Here is an 11,060-nt window from a genome sequence, read left to right on the forward strand (position 1 = left end):
TTAGAGTAGTTTAGTTAGTCAGGGAGGCAGTATTTTGAGTTGTGGATGTTTAGTTAGGGTCAGTTAGTAGCCTCTCCTAACCCTCCTAGATTTTTGTTACTTTCTTTTCTTTGGCAACATCCGTGTCCCCTTGGCCTGTGGGCTGCTAGTGTTGCGTGTGTCCGTTGTGTTGTGTGTACACTGCCCGTACACCCCACCCTATTATTTACAATATACCACTATTTTCCTTTAGTTGGTCAAATCTATTACGCACTTCCCTTTACCCTAGACACAACTGAGTCGTAACAAGAGTGCAAATAGGGGGAAAGAGATAATGCATATGGAGTATTGAAACAAAAGTGATTCATTAAGAGTAATCAAAATACAAAGAAATAGTATTTTCATTTATAGGGGGAAGATGTGGTGTTATGTGTTAATAACATTGCAGTTCCCAGAATGCATTGGGGTTTAAGCATGCGCAGTACTCGCGATGATGCTAGATGTTGTGAGTAGTTGAGCCCGCTAGTTGAATGTTGAATGTCACGGTAACTCAGAATAAAGAAGGCTTATTATACCTACGCCAAGTTTGTTATACATTGAAGAAAGAACATAACAGTGACATGGATTACCCGCAGCTGGATTTTAATGTTGAGACTATGTACCACTAATACACTGAAACATAATCAGTAAAAACATACTATGTACTACTGATGGTATGTGCTACTAACACACTGAAATAACACCAGCAAAGAAACACACTATATTCTACTGATATAATGTACTACTAATATGCTAAAGTATAACCAGCAAGACACATTATATACTACTAGTGATATGTACTACTAATGTACTGAATGTCTAATGGAAAGAAATACTATTCAAATGTAAAACTGATCAGATAACTTGGGGTTGATTTATGTTGAAAGGAGGTTTTGCCTGTTTAATGATCAGTGATCAAACTGATCTGTCTAACTATGTGTAACGAATAAAGTTGAAATGTAATAAATTGGAAAGGGAAAGAGAGAAAGGGGAATTAAGTCAAAGTTGAGAGAAGTTGGGTTGAGTCCAGATGGCAGTGGTTTCTGATAAAAGTAATAGTCAAGGACGACCCAGAGGGCTGTAAGGAGGAACTCTAAATGTCGAGGGGACCTAGAAACTTTGTTCACCTGAAAAAGTTATGCTCAGAGGAGCTCATGAAGGGGCAGGGTAATACAAAACTTGTTGTTAGGCCTATTTTAATGGCCTTTTTCCACAGATCTCAGAGGAGGACGTATCCCTAAAGAGACCAGGAAGTCTCTCCCAATCGGGGTATCCACAACCAAAATCCTCTCCGGAGAGAGTTTAGATTTAGAAAGCCCCCAGTCTGAATTGCTGTTAGTATCAGGAGTAGGCTCACTCTTTTTAGCTGGCTATATTCAGTGGAAGGGATTGCTAGAGGTTGAGTGACCACTTCACTTGTACTGGGAGGTGGGTCATTGTAGTTCCTTGGCTGAGGGTACAGTGCTACTTTGGAGAAATCAGCAGGGCTGATAGAGGATTCAAGAGTATTTCGGATATCTATCAGTATTTGTTTTCATTTCCTTTAACTCTTTGGTAATTCCTTTCACTCCAATCTATTTACTTTCACTTTTATTCCTTTGATTTATTTTATTTTACTTTTCTCACTTTAGTATTACACTTTTGTTTGTTTTGCACACTGTAAAACCGAACAGTACAAGCTGGTTAAAAAAGATGACATGTATTAACTCATAATTTAAAAACGAACTGTTTCAACACAAACGGGCTGAGTCATTTTAACAAATTTCCAGTTTTAAGTTTACAGTCATTTAATTCTTTGATGATTATGATGTATTGTACTCAAATCATCTGACAGCAACTCTTAATCCACGTGATGACGTCACATACGTCCTTACGTGCTTCGACGTGCCTCTCCGGCCAAACTGGAAATTTGTCCGCCATTACTGCCACACGCGCTTGCGGAACATCGATCATCTTAGATTTTCCTTGGTCGTCCTGCTCTGGTGAGTTATATCTTGGTTTGCATTTCATAATTTGCGTTGAATTACTTTGTTCATTAAATGCATATGTCTCAGTTCAAACCTAGCCAGCGGTTAGCATATCTGCCTCAGTAAAAGTGGAAAAAAATTCAAAAGTTGAAACCAGTATTTTAATTTGTTCCTCCACTGAAGTGGACAGTATTAACGTTATCTTTCATTAATTGTGCATACTTTAAACTTTTTCCACCATTAAACAGCGGCATGTGACAACATTTTTACTTAGCATGCCTGTTTCAGTAATAAAGGTTGCAGCCTGTCTAACTTTTAATTCTCTCTTTCTGTCTGTCTGTCTCTCTCTCTGCAGGCTGAAACTGAAGCAACAGGGCCTTCAATCTGGTATGTCTACTGAACATAATGTCATGTAAAACTTCGCCCCGTTTTCATTCTATATGTTAGAGTCGTAAATCTTTGGGATAATTTTGGTTTTGCAATGGCTTGGAGGTGCAAACTTTGTGCTACTGTCTTTGATAAAAGGACACAGTTGCTTGAACACTATCGTTTGCATCATAGCAATTTCTCCTCAGTCAGTCCATTGCCTTGTCTCTATGATGACTGTGTCTGCACATTTCATTCATTAAATGCATTGAAAACTCACTTAACCCGGTTACATACTCAGACAGTAGTGCAAAGTGACAATCTGGTGGGATGTGTGTCATTTGTCTGTGCTGTGTGTAAAATCAAACAACCTTTTAATGACAAAACTCTTCTTAGTCATTTAAGGACACATTTAAAACAGAATGAGATGGTGGATTGTCCATTCACAAATTGTCACTACCGTACTAATGTGTATTCCTCCTTCAATGCTCACAAAAGTAGGACTCATCCAGACTGTGAAGTCTCAGCTTTTAAGACCGAGATTATCTTGACAGAAACTGACTGCCAACCAGTTCAGAGCCAAGATGAATCTGATGAAGCTGGTCCCTCTTTTCTTGAGCTGGATGCTCCAGAGTGTAATCCTCCTGAGTCTGGATTTGACAGTGGTGAATTGCAAGCTCAACTGAGAAACAACTTGGCTTCTTTGTTCTTGAAAATGCACAGTGTTCTGCATGTATCAGAGATGGCGATACAAAACATAATTGAAAATTTGGCACTAATATTCACATTGTCCAAACCCCTTGTGAGAGACTCAATCATCGAGGTTTTAGGAGAGCATAGTCAGTCTATAAATGATGCTCTTCTTAATGAAATTGTGGAAGCTGTCATGAAAAGTAATGTTTTTGTCAGCACTACTGCTGAGGGTGCAGAGTTGTCCACTGCTAAGCGGAGGAAAGCATTTGTAAGGAGTAACTACCCTCTGGTAATGCCAGTACAGTATGCTGTGGATTCCACTGGGCACACAGCAGTGTATGTTCCAGTACTACAGATGCTTCAAATAATGTTTAAAAATACAGATCTTCTTGACAAGATTCAAGAAGCTAAACCATCACCACCTGGAATGTACATGTCTCATGAAGATGGAACATATTTCAAAGAAAATCCATTGTTGTCAGCAACAGGAGAGTTGAAGTTGTCACTGATTTTGTATGTGGATGACATTGAGCTAGCTAATCCTTTAGGCACAGCTAGGAAGATCCACAAGCTTTGTGCAGTATACTGGTTGCTAGCCAATGTACCCAGTATGTATCGGTCCAGCCTTCATGTCATACAGCTAGCTCTGCTGTGCAGAGTACCTGATTTGCAGAGTTGCGGTTATGAAAGTGTCCTTTCTCCTTTGTTGAAAGATTTGAGAACTCTTGAGCAGGATGGCATCTTTATTGAACCTGTCGGCCAATGTGTAAAAGGCACTGTCATGTGTGTTGCAGCTGATAATTTGGCTGCTCATGGTCTTGCAGGCTTTGTACAGTGCTTCAGAGGAGATTACACCTGCAGATTTTGTGTCTGTACTGCAGCTCAGATACAGTCCAAAGAAGTTTCTGAAGGAGAGTTTTCCATGAGAACAGAGACCTGCCATGATCTTCATGTGCAGAATGTTGTGCAAGGAGAAAATGTGTCTCATTTTGGCGTTAAGGGTGAGTGCGCTCTCAGTAAGACATTGCAGCATTTTCATCCGATTTCTGGTTTCCCGCCTGATATACTTCACGACCTTTTTGAGGGTATTGTGCCAGTGGAGTTGGCCTTGTGCATCCGTGAGATGATTCGTCTGAAGTACTTCACACTTGAATATCTAAACACAAAGATTCGCACATTTCCATATCAGCACTCTGATAGGCTTGACAAACCACATCCAATCCCAAAAACTTTTGCTGCCAAATTAAGCATTGGTGGGAATGGGCATGAAAATTCCGCTCTGCTGAGGTTATTGCCTCTTATGGTAGGAAGTAAAGTTCCTGAAGGAGATGAAACATGGGCCATATTGATGGACCTGAAAGACATTGTGCAGCTGGTGTTGTCCCCATCTTTCACAGAGGAATCCATCCAGTACATGCAGGCTAAAATAAGTGATCACAGACAGGGTCTTCAAGCAGTGTTTCCAGACTTTAAGCTCCGACCCAAACATCATTACATTGAGCATTACCCAGAACTGACAAAGCGTTTTGGGCCACTTGTTAACCTGTGGACCATGAGGTTTGAGGGGAAACATCGGTTTTTCAAGAGGGTGATACACGACACACAGAATTTCAAGAATGTCTTGAAAACTCTTGCAACCAGGCATCAGCATATGATGGCATATCACCTCAATGCGCCATCTTTTTTCAGACCCCACACACAAGCCTCAAGTGTCACCTCGGTCCAAGTCGAAACACTGCCACAAGTGGCCAAAGACTTCATACAGACAAAGACAGACAGCCAAAACATATACAGTACATCAAAGGTCTCCATAAATGGCACAGAGTTTGCAAAAGGAATGTTTGTTTCTGCAGGCCAGACTGGAGGACTTCCAAAATTCAGCAGAATTGAACATGTACTGCTTGTGAACAACTCTGTGTCTTTTCTTTGCAGGGACTTCGAGTGCTGGTACATTGAGCATTTAAGATCATTTGAGCTGACATCAACAGGCAACTTCTTTGTGCATCAGCTGTCAGACTTAAATGACACAGTAAGCCACACAGCATACATTATTGATGGGCATTTGATGTTGACGCAAAAAAGATTTATTTTGATCAGAGACTTGCAGCATTAAAATGTATTTAGAAGCAGGCACCTGTACTGTACCATAGTGCTGGGCAATATGGACAAAATCAAATATCAAGATATTTTGACCAAATACCCCTATTAATATTTCAACAATATTGTAGGGATGATTGTTTGTGCTTTCACAAAATATTTACACAATGAGTTTTGATAAATAATTATCAGTAATTAGGATATAATGACTAAGTGGGTACAGGGAAATAATAGAACAGCTAGATCAGATTGTAATGCAGCCTTTAAACCAGGAAATGACAAAACTTATGCCATATCACCATATGACCATATCTGGTCTCATATCATGATATCCTTACATTGCCCAGCTCTATTATACAGTCCCTTGAAACAGTGCCCTCTGCTTGAAATAATGACTTGCACCAATCATAAACAATGATTTTCGTTGAAAACTGAAACATGAAGGAAATTGTTGGCAATTCTTTTCAGCCAAATGGTTCTCATTAATGAATTCTGTCTCTCTTTTCCTTCTTAATGATAGGAAATGGCAGCTCAAAACTTCCTTCTTCATGTCCATACCTCCCCAGACATTGTTAGAAAGATGACTTTAAGTTCACGTCCAGAATCTGTGGATGAGCTAAAAATTATGATGAAAGAAAAGTTTAGGCTAGACGAAGACTTTAGCCTAGCATACCAAGATCCAGATTTTGATGGGCAGTTATGTTCACTTGTAGACATTGAAGAACTTCCACAGAAGGCTGTACTGAAAGTGATCAGGTCTGAGAGTGATGCCAGTTCAGTAGCATCAGATGACACAATAATATTGCCTCATGCTATGACTCCAGCCAGGGCTGAAAGATGGCCTGATGTTTTTCCAGTGCCAACTTTTTCTCATGACGTAGAATTCTTACTTGGTGAAGGAAATGCTACATATGAGAGAACAGGGAGAACTCTTAGATTATCTAAGGGACAAAAGCATGATATTCTTGAGAGCCTTGCTAACAAAATGCATAGCTTCACAGCATACCCTGAGGATAAGCACTTGTCAGTGGTAGCAGAAGCACTTGTTACCAAGCATCCCTGTCTTAAAGAGCCAGGATCTCAGACAGGATGGTATGGTTGGAAAAATAGTCTGAAGTTTAAAATGGGAAACTACCGCAGTAAGTTGAGTCGTGCAGGGATTTTTGAGGTAGTTGTAAATTCTGGGAAGAGGAGCAGAAACAACCCAGACAGACAAGCTCCCCATGCTAACATCAAAAGAGCAAAGAGGGCAGAGGTGAATTTCCTCCCTAATTTCCCAAGAGGTGAAGATGCTGCAAGCCTTGAACAAATGAGACTCCAAATCGTGGATGAAGTGAAGATGAGTGACAAGAACCTTCTCCTGATTGGAAAGTTGATGCAGACCACCTTTGCCCTGCGGCGCAAAGAGGTCATCGGTGATGAGCCACTTGTCGGTGAGATCCTGGAACGCTGGCCTGCCCTCAAAATTGAGTCACAGGTAATATGTTTCTTACAACACACATTTGAGTAGATGTATTAAATATAATTATTTTGTGTGGCTGTGTCGGTGAGAACTTAAACAGTCTTACTCTAATATAGATTAATTTTTCTCCAAAAGCTAACAAGTGGCCATAGTATGTCAGTGTACAGGCATTAGTGTGGCAGTTTCCATTGCCATGTGTCTTATTTTTCCTTCTCGGAAAGGACACATATACAATACTCTGATTTAAACAGTCATTTTATTTTTTTTACAGATCTGTGCAGAGTTTCACAGAATCTCAAACATCAACCTGAAGAACTGCTTCTATGCTGAGTTGGATCAACACACCCCCCGTTTTCTGAGCTTGTTCAGGAAGAAAGCTGCACGCACAGGGAAAGTAGCAGAAGTCCTCAGTGAGATCTTCAGGATTTATGACCTCCAGGTACGTTGTGTAAGCTTCTTGGTGCTTGATAATGACGCTACAGTAGAGTTTTCTTTATATTTGGTAGGACTCTGACCTCTAAAGACATAGGAGGGCTCATTGTTATATTACAGTGTTGTGTGGCTATGCTGTCTACCAGCCATAGTAAAGCAAGAATATGTTTTCACACCCAAGGAACAAGTTGACGTCTATGTCAGACGTGCTGCTGTCCTCCGTGCTCTCCCTGCATATTTGCAGGAGAATGACTCCGGATTTCTGAAGCAATGGGATGTAAGTATATTATGGGATGTCAGTATATTATTTTTGGTCAAAGAGTTACATTTTTTCTGTTACTCGAATCTAGAAAATCTGTATTTTTTAAATTATTTAAAAATGTCAGTGTTTGAATATTACGCAAGTAAATTTGAAAAACTCAAAGGATATGTTTCTTTCCAGAAAGCATGACCTGGTTACTCAAGATAAGAGCTTACATACACACATACATACATACATACATACATACATACATACATACATACATACATACATACATACATAGTGGCTGTTAAGTATCTTTGGGAAATAGCTGAGGCAGTTTGGGGTCACAGGTAACATCTCTGTTCTTGTCTGCAGATGTCGCAGTCTGATGAACCAAACATCGACGACATACCAGTTGGGCTCCTCTTGATCAGTGCCAATTCAACAGATGCCACATTCTTCTGCCCAGAGAGGATTGCAGTCGTGCTTGAGGGTAACATGGTTATTGATCTCCCCACAATCGCTGACGCATTTGTCATGCTTTTTGCACTGATTTATGCGCTGCATCTAAGTTACCCAAAAGCCTTGGCCAATACATTTGACTTTACCCAGAAAGTCTTGATGGGCCTGGACTCCCTGGAGGATGGGAAGCTGAAGCCTAGGGTGTTGAGCCTTAAAAATGCCATTTTGGCAGTGGAGTAATTTCAAGTGTATGGACAAACAAAAACAAGGTTGCTCCTTTACTTGATACACTTGCACAGGATGCACTTGATAGACTTTTTTTTTCTTTTTTCAAAAACCTCTTAGAGATATGTTTCGACAGTATTCTCAGTGAATTTTGAATGTGTTACTGTTCAAAAGTGATTTTTGATGTAGTGTTTGTACTGTATGGATGTGTATAACAGAAATGGCTACAGCAGTACAAATATCTTTTTTTGGAAAACAGTTTATGTTTTGGAGTAATGTAAAACAAGTAGCTTCTTAGTAGTGCGTTCATTTTTGCTATACTGTTTGTACTGCTGTAGCCATTTCTGTGATATCGTTAATGTATGGGTGATGATCAATGAACAGAACTGTTTATGATAATATTGGATTTTAAAGGGATAGTTCAGGTTTTTTTACAGGAAGTTGTATGACATCCTCACCATCAGTGTCGTGCATCAACAGTGACTTTTCCCCCACTGCGTCCTGTGAGCAGAGTTCTGGCCCGGTTTTGGTGTTGAAGTAGGGATGATTTTTCTTTTTCTCCCCCCAGAAAAATTGTGTATTCACATATCACATATGTGTTTGTCCACTCATAAATGTGGTGGTTCTTTCCTCCGGCCATTTCCTTAGGCCTTTGCACTGTTTTATAAGTACTACCAGTACTGTATTTTTGATGTTAATGTTGGAGTGTTTGTACTGTATGGAAGTGAATAGGGTTGGAGATATCCTATATATGGTGACAGTTAACGATCAGATATATTGCCATGTTCATAAGCATCTAATTCCTTTTATTTTTATATACATAATGGTTATGGCAATATTGGATTACTATAATTTTGGCATCAGTGTGATGAAATGCCTTGACTTGTCGGGTATTTAAAACCACAAGATTTTTGTTTAAAAATGTTCACGATGTATATCAGTATCATGATAAAACTTACCTGTACCATGAAAGGAGTTCATTGTCCACTTCTAGAAGTGATAATCCTCTTGCCATTTTCCAAAGGTACTTGCACTGTCACTTTGCTGTTACTTGCTGTTACTTAATAAAAGACTAACTTGTATTTAAATTATGTAAGTCTGTTTTTAATGTTTACTCAAAGTATGTTTGTATTTTGTAGTCAAAGCTACTTAATACAATTTATTGTATTATTAAATATCACGTTCATGGAATTTTAAGTTACAACTAAGTGAAATATTTAAGTATATTGAACTTAAATAAGTTAAGTTAATTTAAAGTAAACATTGTCTTGCTAAGAAATTAAATGTTTTCTGTTAAACGTAACAAATATGTTTTAGTTAGTTCTACTTAATTTTAATTAGTACTCTGAAAACAAAAATACTGAGTAGAAATAACTAAATTAAGAAGAGTTTCTTAACTTGAAAAATTGAGTAAGTGTCACTTAAAATGTTTTATGTAATCAGTTACAACAATTTTTTTGAGTTGAATTAACTTATCGGGTTTTACAGTGCATTTTGTCAAACTACTTTACACTTTTACTGTAGCATTACAATACTCATATATACATTTTCTTTTACTCTAATTACTACGATTACTTTGAAAAGATTTGATTCATTTTAATTTTGTTCATTTCGATAATTTCTTCGATAAATATTCTTTTTTCCTTAAATACTTCTTTTTACTTGGATAACGAAAGACATCGGAGTCCCTCGGCTGAGGGTGCGGTGAAGACCGGAGTGAGTCTACATATCGGAGGAATGGGGGAACTTGTAGCCCTCGATATCTTAACTTACTGTACTATTTGTCATCTGTTTTTTTACTTTCCTCCATGATCAATTTTTGATATCTTGTCCTTCTTTTTACTTGGACTTGTTTTTACTTGGATTTCGGGAGTCATCGGAGTCCCTCGGCTGAGGGTGCGGTGATAGACCGGAGTGAGTGAGCGGGAGAACTTGTAGCCTTCGTTGTATAGACTTACCGTAACTACTTTTCATCTCCTTTTGTATTTTTATTCTTTTTTCATTCAATCACTTTATTGATATCTTATATTGCCATGCTGTAATGATAAATGCTTGAATAAAGAACAACTCTGCAAACCAAGGAAAAGTTTTATTAGATTTATACATAGTATTGTAACGAACGGCGGGGTAGAGTAGCTTGCCTTAAGCGGGTATCGAACTCGCAACCTTCCGCTTACAAACCGGCCGCGCTAGCCACAACACCAAGAGAGTTAACTCACTTGGCGGAGCTGCTAACGGGCCTTACACAGGGTCGTTACACTATCCCCTCCGTTCGGGAGAGCGTGCCCTCACGCTTCACTATACAAGTCTCTCACGTGGACACGCCTCTCAGATGGCCTCACGGGCACCATCCCACTTCTGACACCAATGTAACGAACGGCGGGGCAGAGTAGCTTGCCTTAAGCGGGTATCGAACTCGCAACCTTCCGCTTACAAACCGGCCGCGCTAGCCACAACACCAAGAGAGTTAACTCACTTGGCGGAGCTGCTAACGGGCCTTACACAGGGTCGTTACAGTATAGTACTTACCACTTGAAATGATGTGTTATCCTCCTTGCTAAACATAAAGAGTTAGATTACACTGTGCATATTACATCAAAGGATCTGATTGGTTATTCTAGCCACTTTATTGAAATATCCTCTTTGGATAAATTGTCCTCATGTATAAATCCAATTCCTGCAACCACACCAACTGGCACTCATATAAGAATAGAAGCGTTGTTAAACATTGTGGCTTTCATATGCTGAGTTCTAATTTGTAGGTCACTTACAGTGCTTAGCATTAAGCGGTAGCAGGGGAAACTGTGGGAAGTAGACAGTTAACAGCAGGGTGAATATATTCGACACCAGCCTAAGATTATCTTCTTGAATTATCTTCTAGAATCCAAGTCGGGTGAGACCCTTTCGACAGGAGATTTAACCCGTTAGAAAGAGAGCTGGACCGGTACCCTGTATAGCGCAAATTCACCGGGAGACATTTTTGGTGGCCAACGTGGGGCAGTGCTGGAACACGGATCAAGCATGAGGCTGGGAGCTGGGGAGTTGGTCGGGTGTGACGGTTCGACTCTCAGTACTGGAGTAGTGGTCGGGTGTG

The 11,060-nt window shown here is 39.6% G+C and overlaps 1 protein-coding gene across 2 annotated transcripts; it reads left to right on the top strand.

Moving 5' to 3' along the window:
- Positions 1 to 1,954: 1,954 nt before the first annotated feature.
- LOC310822697 (uncharacterized protein) lies at positions 1,955 to 9,048 on the top strand. 2 transcript variants are annotated; one of them, XM_083695139.1, is made up of 7 exons: positions 1,955 to 2,000; positions 2,341 to 2,372; positions 4,977 to 5,073; positions 5,662 to 6,618; positions 6,875 to 7,042; positions 7,217 to 7,312; positions 7,655 to 9,048. In XM_083695139.1, exons 4-7 carry the CDS (start codon positions 5,665 to 5,667, stop codon positions 7,979 to 7,981), a joined length of 1,545 nt encoding a protein of 514 aa, XP_083551265.1. In that variant the 5' UTR covers positions 1,955 to 2,000; positions 2,341 to 2,372; positions 4,977 to 5,073; positions 5,662 to 5,664; the 3' UTR covers positions 7,982 to 9,048. The 2 variants fall into 2 exon arrangements, with proteins under 2 accessions (XP_083551265.1, XP_083551264.1); XM_083695138.1 differs by lacking the exons at positions 1,955 to 2,000; positions 2,341 to 2,372 and having other exon boundaries at positions 3,937 to 5,073.
- The last annotated feature ends 2,012 nt before the right edge of the window (positions 9,049 to 11,060 follow it).

Source organism: Argentina silus, assembly GCF_951799395.1.
Source record: "Argentina silus genome assembly, chromosome: X".
In the NCBI taxonomy this organism is placed as follows: Eukaryota; Metazoa; Chordata; class Actinopteri; order Argentiniformes; family Argentinidae; genus Argentina; species Argentina silus.

Coding starts and splice junctions, on each gene's coding strand:
- LOC310822697 (XM_083695138.1), top strand. CDS start 3,967: ATGAGAACAGAGACCTGCCATGATCTTCATGTGCAGAATGTTGTGCAA. Junction 6,619..6,874: donor CCCTCAAAATTGAGTCACAG/GTAATATGTTTC, acceptor TTTTTTTTACAG/ATCTGTGCAGAGTTTCACAG. Junction 7,043..7,216: donor TCAGGATTTATGACCTCCAG/GTACGTTGTGTA, acceptor TTCACACCCAAG/GAACAAGTTGACGTCTATGT.